Raw genomic sequence first — 8,503 nt, forward strand, 5'->3', positions numbered from 1 at the left:
TCGAAAGGAAATTTGTCAAAGGACTTTCTTACTCTTCTACCTCCTTTTTCTTAACGTGTACTGATAATGCCATTCCATTGTGTAATCAGTTACGTAATTTATAAATTCTGATTAAAATATTACATTTTTCCATTAACATTTTCATGTAAATATTTCGGAATCAACCAGAGAATGCAGGTCAAAGTGCAAAACAGCGTGCACCTCGTCCAGAGAATGGAAATGCTGGATTCGTGTGGGCAAATTTCATGTAATGGTGCTCAATTTTTTCAATTTCATGGTATACATAATTACCCAGCTATTGCTGGAAGCACAAGATTGCAAGGTATGTAAAAGCATGACATAATCTGGTCCTTACTTGGACAAACCTAGTCCTTACTTCGACAAACCAACAACTGCCATTGTTTGAGTTCTATTGCAGGAAACGCATACTCATACTGTTTACACATGAAGCTGAATGCTTATAGGTACAAAGAAGGTAGCAGTCAGAGACAAGAACAGGGTTTACATACATATACCTAATTTAGGGTAAGTACTAATAGTATTTATCCTATATATCTACGGACCGCTTGCATTTATCCAAGTTACGTTATTGTAAATCATTGTGTATCTTTACTTGCTAATTGCATTATTTTCATCAACCTAGTACACTTTCTGTACCTACAATACTTTTCATTTAATCTTAACACTACAGTAAAGTTAAAAAGACCCCCTTCCCTACGTTTTTTAGATCTAATTTAAGGTCACAAACTACAATTAATGTAAAAATAAATATTATATGGTAACTTTTTTGTCTTTAAATGGTTAAAAATGTGAAAAATAAGTTGATTCTAGTAATTTTAGCGGCCCGCTATAAATCCCAAAATGCATTGCGTGCGGATTGATATTTTTGTTTTTCTTCTGTAATTCACCCACTTTTTGATTGATCGTGAGGCCAAAACAAATGGAAGACTCATAAATTTTCACCGAAAGTACCAGGTTTTCCCCATTTTGTATCAACGGAGTCTGGCAAATATAGAAAGACAATTAATGCAGCAACTATACAACGTCAGGCTAGGTATATAACTAGCATACGATATTCGTACGTTACCGATGTTTACCGGCTAGGCCTACAAAACTCAGCCTAGCTAGGCTAGACCTAAAGACTGCCCACGAGAGGTCATTCGCCGCGAGCTACATAGGTAGTGCATTGTTTCTCACTTTTTATCATAATTTACCATAAAACGTACATTTAAGACAAGGAATGACCTTGTTTAATGTTTTTAAAGTAATATATATGTATTATTTTTACAAAACGTCACAAATTGAAGGGAAGGGGTCTTTAATCCTTCTGAGTGCGTGGAGATGGATTGTGATGCATTTAAGAATGCAATGATCAGAGACGAAGATGGTGGAATTCTAGTAGGATCACGGCCTGGTTATGTTATTCCTGATTCTGCATACGAGTGGGACAGAGATCCGAGACGTGGACTTAGAATTATAGGATTATAGAATTTCAAACATGATGGTTACAGACATCAATGGTAGTAAAATCTTTTATCTAATCTGCTCTTTTCATTAAGGTATCATTGGTACAGAAGACTGCATATGGCATGAATCTTGGCAGGCTTTTGAATGCTATGACTACGATTACGCTATGTTGATTATTGAAAGTCTTGATCCTGACACAAGAATTACGACGTCTTCACCAATCGTCATTGTGTCTAACGGTTATGTTGATTTGATCAATGGACCACAAGATCACGGCTGGTGTCATGGGTACACATGTCAAGAGCGCATCAGCACATTTATGTCTATCGTTGCAATTGGAGAGACTTATGAGATGTTTATGAGAGTTCAACGAATCCTCAAACGTTATGACTTCATTTCCTGAACACAGCTCCAGATCAGAAAATAGTTGTCGGCATCTGGTATACCAATCCTCAACGCTTAGATGTGTACCATCAAGGTCACTATGTCATGCCAAATAACAGGCAGCTGGATGGAGATATGTTCATATGGGTTCCAGAAGATCCAAATAGACCAGACGATCAGTTCATGACTCCAGCATTTATGGCGAGAACTATTTTGATCGCGATTGGCAGACTCTTTGGATACTTATACGTGGTAGTGACCCAATTGACATCATCACTACACCGGTTATAATGGTTGACGTTGGTGTGGCTTCTGTTGATGTTGATGACTTCTATGAAGAAGATCTTGTTAACAATCTTGCCAGTTTGGTATATATAATACAGTAAGTAAATAGCTTTCTTTAACCATATTAAAGTATCACATAATCTATCCAGATTTCTTCTTTTTTCAGTTTTATATGTTTAGAAATGAGTTGAATTTTATTTCATTGCCTATTCTTTTAATATCTAAACAATAATTAACATTTCTTCCTTACAGGCAATTCAACCCTAGAACATGATGAGTTAGTTAACCTTCAAGCAGAAATTGTTAATGCAGCACAAACCGGTACTTTGTACGAGAGTCTTGAAGTTGAGGTTATTAGCAATGACCGATCCTTCTCCCCCAGCCGAAGACCCAACAAGGGGTGTGAGAGCAACAAATACAACAGGAGGTCCAAGTACAGGCAATAAAACGTAAGTCACATTTAAGAAGTAATGAGTTGAAGTAGAGTTTTCTGTAGAGTTACTGTTGTAAAGAACTGGCTTGTATCGTCTTGTCCAAAGTCTTAAATTGTATTCTCATGTGTGGCTTGTAACGAACATAACCATAATGCCTATATCATTACAAAACAACATAACTAATTGGTTCACAGGTATTCTGAGAAGCAAGCTGAAGAAGAGGCATCTAGTGACCCAGGAGTAGAAATCATCTATCAATTCTCAAGCACAATGAGTATACGTTTACAACGGCTGATGCTATTTGAGATTCAACCTTGCATCTCTATATTGGATACCAGTGTAGATTTAACACAATTCTTTCTAAACTCCAATATAGGCTATCAAGCTGTGGTAATACACCATAGGTTTGATACAAATATTCTACGAAAAAAAAGGAATTATTCAATGATTTTTACATCCATGGAAAATGCCCAGGAGTATCTGATGCAGAGCTCGTCAGCAACAACACTGTAGATATAATCCATGGCTGGGCCAACTTCACTGATCTTGCCATTAATCTGTCAGGAAGTGGTTACTTCTTTAAATTCAGCATTGTTTATTCCAACTCATCCACGCTAGAAGGTATCAACTCAACAGAGTTTTCTGTCATTGAGGGTGTTTTCCACATATCAATCGCAGATCAACACTAAAAGTTGTTGAGAAATTTGATGTTCAGTTTAATCTAATTGAAGATTTTACAATGGATATTGCAGAACATCTGGATTCCAAGGTTGGTGATTTTTTAATTAATTATAAGTCATTTTCAAATTGTCAATGCAGTTTTTCTCTCTAATTAACCATCCATCTTCTATTTAATACTGCATTATAATTCTAAAATCACCATCAATTGTAGACTAGTGTATCCAATCTAAGAGCAACTTCTTTTTGAAGACTACAGTCCATTTCAAATTTTCAATGCAGGTCTCCCTCTATTTAACCCACTACCTTCTATTAATACTTCCCCCTACCCCAATTTTAAAAGCATCTTCAATTGTAGACTACCGTATCCACTCTAAGAGCAACAAACGTTACTGTTACCATGAATAGGTATAATAAGTTCAATTTATCCACGGAGGCCCAGATCAACACAGGGTTGCTCTTCCCAGCTTCTCGAACTTCACTAAATTCTTATTGGATGCTACACACACAGATCCTCTCAATTTAAGATGCAGGCGAGCATGTTCATACATGCATATACATACTGTACATTAATTAAACAAATATCCAGTCAAATGTGTGTACAACAGGGTCATTGTTTAGAAATTGAGCAACGCATTGCTTTTTCAACCTTTGACATCCATTGACAGTTTTCATTTGAGCACCCACAGAGAAGGTACCTTAAGTTAAAATGTCAGACTATGCGAATGAATCTAAGGAAGAAGAGTGCTAGCAGTGGATCTAATCAACTATTGTAAGTATTAAGCCTAAGAAATAAATATTTAGAATAATTATTCTTTGTGTTGAAGTATACAGTGCCAGTAACTACTGTTTATGTGTACACTAAACTGTTTGCCAGTCCAAACTTCTAGCATTCTCTTTATTTGCCTTCTTTCCTTCTTTGGAAACTTAAGATTATATAATCGTTGGGAAAACTAACATTATCAGCTCTATCACTCATTATTTCTGGTCATTAATGGTGATGATTTTTATATTTTTAATTAATAAACAATTTATTGAATCATGGCAATGATTGTTATTAGATTGAGAGAAAATAATTATAAATAGACCACCATGGTTCCTTAGGCAGGATGCTTTACTCTCATTGCCTTATTCTTCGGATGAGATGTAAAGCCGTTGGTCCTGTGTACTTAACAGTGCACATTAAAGAACGTGGTACACTGTTTGAAAAAAGTAGGGGATTGTCTCCCGGTGTGCTGATCTGGTAGGCGCTGCACTGCTGGCTGTCGAGGGTCCGTGGAGGGCCTAATCCGAATTTCCTCAGTTTCCAGTAAAGCTTGAGGACCAGAATAATACATTATAATAACACAGGTTGTGTTAAAATACTTCTATAAAGGAACATTCTTACATTGGAAAGTGTTAGTTCTGTAATTGTAACTTTTTTTTCCCTGAGGTTTTTGTCTGGCACTTATTCATTCGATAGTGACACTTATTTATTTGTTTCAGATTATTATGAGCCACATTATTCAGTTGCTTTCTTGGATATTGGAGAAGTTACTGTAGAAAGTCCATCGTTTGTACGTGAATATACATTTCATAATGGCTTCAGTCCTGCTATCTGGATGCAATTCAGGATAATGTAATTCACCACACAGTTGGAGCAGGTAAGCAATACCAAAATACTTCTCTTTTCCTTATATAGTAACTTACATTTTAGATTTTAGACAACAACATTGGGGTGATGCCATTTGTCATTGGGCCATCTTCTCTTAGTCATGAAGCTGTTGATAAGTATGTGTGAGAATGTAGTCATCGTTTATAATTGGTACAAGCCTGTTCTTTGATTGCGATGAGTTACAGGTAGGTTCAGTAAGAATATAAACATTTGTAGCATGTTACAAACTGAATACTGTAATTAAGCAATTATGATGAATTAGATTAGATAATGTATAAATGTAAAAATCATGATGAATGGAACAATGTTAATGACGATGAAATAAAAGTGGGAAACCCAAAAAAGACACAAAAAAAAGATATAAACATTTTCAATAAATATGAACATTTTTATTATTCATTTTAAAAGATTTTATTTCTGTTTTTCAAATGTTATTATTTTGTCAGTTTGGGGAACTATATTTTGCATTCTGTCAAATAAAATCAATGTATAGATATTATATATGCATACTTGACTTTCATAAGGAAATTTGTCAAAGGACTTTCTTACTCTTCTACCTTCTTTTTCTTAACGTGTACTGATAATGCCATTCCATTGTGTAATCAGTCACGTAATTTATAAATTCTGATTAAAATATTACATTTTCCCATTAACATTTTCATGTAAGTATTTCAGAATCAACCGGAGAATGCAGGTCAAAGTGCAAAACAATGGAAATGCTGGATACGTGAGGGCAAATTTCATGTCTGGTGATAATGGTGCTCCATTTTTTCCATTTCATGGTATACATAATTACCCAGCTATTGCTGGAAACACAAGATTGCAAGGTATGTAAAAGCATGACATAATCTGGTCCTTACTTGGACAAACCTAGTCCTTACTTGGACAAACCAGTTGAGTTCTATTGCAGGAAACGCATACTCATACTGTTTACACATGAAGCTGAATGCTTATTTGGATAACATAAAATTGCCATTGTATCCAAGTTATCACCACTGTAATGTTGAGGTTGTCCCTTAGTACTGTTTTATCATAAAATATGTCTTTAATATCGGAATACATTTTTGGTGAAACTTACCAAATGAATATATTTCAACATACTTATTTATTTACAAATAAAGGTATTTTGCTCTTTCTTATCAATAGATGTCACATTCGCTCATTTTGATACTGCGTGTAAGAAAGATCATTACGCTACTATGACCAATCCATCAAATGATGATGGTATCCACCCAATGTCCGCTGTAGGTACTGTACAAAGAAGGTAACAGTCAGAGACAAGAACAGGGTTTACATACATATACCTAATTTAGGGTAAGTACTAATAGTATTTATCCTATATATCTACGGACCACTTGCATTTATCCAAGTTACGTAAATGTAAATCATTGTGTATCCTTACTTGCTAGTTGCATTATTTTCATCAACCTAGTACACTTACCTACAATACTTTTTGTAATGTACCGATTTACAATACAAATAAGTGAGAGAGAGACAAGTTCTGTTATAGTTGAAAGCTAGCACTGAAGTGTTTATTCTTTATTCTACATCTACTATATATAATAACAATATCGGTAATGGGTAATTAATCTGTCAAGGTGGAATGTTTAGTGGTCTCAGCAGAGGGGTCTACTTTAGCCATTAGTGACCATTAAGTAGCCAGGGTTATATAGAAGTGGGTTAACATAATATATATGGTAACAGGTGAAGGAAGTATAAATAATTGGTAGCAAGTAATATTAATCAAGTTCAATACATTACATTCCCTCCCTTCTATTATAAACAATTCTAAGCTATTTATTTATAATTGAATCAAAGCAGCACTGTACTAAGTTACACTTTAAATGTATATGGTATAATGCACTGTATAAAGTAAAACATAAGATCAACATTTTAAATTGTCCAGTAATAATGTCCATAAAAGTTTCTATATTTCAGTTATTAAAAATGTCCATATCTTTCCGGCGGTTTTCTATCGCGAGTAAGGTATACTCTTCGCTGAGCAGTAATAGACTGTGCTTCGACAGTCGATTGTGATGTTTCCACTGTTCAGATTTGGATTAATGAGCATTGGAGGTAATTGTGGAGGATCATCTTTGTTTGTAAGCTGTTTATCCTGAGTTTGAACAGGCCTATAACGCTTCCTGATATGGTCGGCATGACGACGACAAACTCGTCCATCTTCTAGTTTTGTCTTGAATGAGATGCGACCGGATTTTAATATTATTGTTCCGGGTAACCATTTCAGATTTTGTCCTCTAAAGTTCTTTATATACACCTACTCTCCTTCTGCAAAAGTGCATTCTTTGCATGACGATCATGGGCTAATTTCTGTTTTTCAAGTTGAGTGATAACACGATCTGCTTGATAAGGGTGTAAAAGATCAAAATGCGTTTTCAATTTTCGGCCATTCAGTAATTCTGCTGGTGTTTTGCCAGTTGTGCTATGAGGTGTATTTCTATATTTAAATAGGAATCTTGAATTGTTTTTTTTTTTAACTTTATTTGGTAATCAAGGTTAAAAAACAATAAAATATAATACATAGAAAATAGAAAAACAATTGCACGGAAAAAACAGGCCTTGATTACAAGGAATGCCAAGAAAAGTTAAAAACTTATTTCCACTTGGGTCCTAAAAACAAGAAACTGATAACAAGAACATACAAATTACAACATAAGAATCTTGCGACTTTTGTTTCGATATATCCATCTTTCGTACGTTTCATTGTTTCTTTAAATGTGCGTACAGCACGTTCCGCAAGACCATTCGATGATGGGTGATATGGGGCTGTTAAAGAATGTCTTATTCCATTTCGCTTTACGAATGTATGAAATTCATCACTGGTGAAACATGTTCCATTGTCGGATACTATTTTATCTGGCAATCCATGCGATGCAAATATAAGCCTGAGCTTATCCACTGTGGTATTTGTCGTTGAGGAATTTACCGGAATTACCTCAAGCCATTTTGAGTATGCATCGTATTAAAAACATTTTTCCAATAAATGGTCCAGCACAGTCGATATTTAATCGTGACCATGGTCTATTTGGCCAATTCCATGGGTGCAATGGTGCTTTAGGTGGTAAAGTTTGATTGGATTGGCATGTATCGCACTGCTTTGATATGTCTTTGTCCATATTAGGCCACCATAACGAATCCCGGGCAAAACTTTTCATTCTGACAATTCCAGTATGACCGTCATGTAGTGCTTGTAGCAACTGTTTTCTACCAGGCTGTGGAACAACAATTCTATTTTCCCACAAAATACATCCATCTTGTGTAGAGAGTTCTCTTTGTCAGATCCATCCAATATGGTTGCAAGTTTTCAATTTTTGGATTAGTATTGGGCCAACCCTTTTCAATGTAGTAAAGAACTCGAGAAAGTGTTGGATCTTTAACCGTCCAACCTTTAATATCTGCTGTGGAAACTGGAGATTGGTTCATTGGCTCCATCAATAGAACAGTTTCGGCAGGTTGTGGAATTGATTCTGGTTTTCCTGGCAATGGTAATCTGCTTAAGGCATCCGCATTGGCATGGGACTTTGTCAGTTTGAATCTTAATGTATATTTGTATGTACCTAATTTCAGTGCCCAACGTTGG

General features: G+C 35.4%; 1 protein-coding gene across 1 annotated transcript; it reads left to right on the forward strand.

Moving 5' to 3' along the window:
- The first annotated feature begins 3,814 nt into the window (after positions 1–3,814).
- Positions 3,815–6,170, forward strand: LOC144852400 (fibrocystin-like). The gene is made up of 4 exons (XM_078710185.1): positions 3,815–4,020; positions 4,734–4,891; positions 5,570–5,729; positions 6,049–6,170. The coding sequence occupies exons 3-4, from the start codon at positions 5,591–5,593 to the stop codon at positions 6,168–6,170; spliced, it is 261 nt and encodes an 86-aa protein (XP_078566311.1). The 5' UTR covers positions 3,815–4,020; positions 4,734–4,891; positions 5,570–5,590.
- Positions 6,171–8,503: the final 2,333 nt, after the last annotated feature.

This window comes from Antedon bifida, chromosome 9 (assembly GCF_963402885.1).
Source record: "Antedon bifida chromosome 9, ecAntBifi1.1, whole genome shotgun sequence".
Taxonomy (NCBI): domain Eukaryota; kingdom Metazoa; phylum Echinodermata; class Crinoidea; order Comatulida; family Antedonidae; genus Antedon; species Antedon bifida.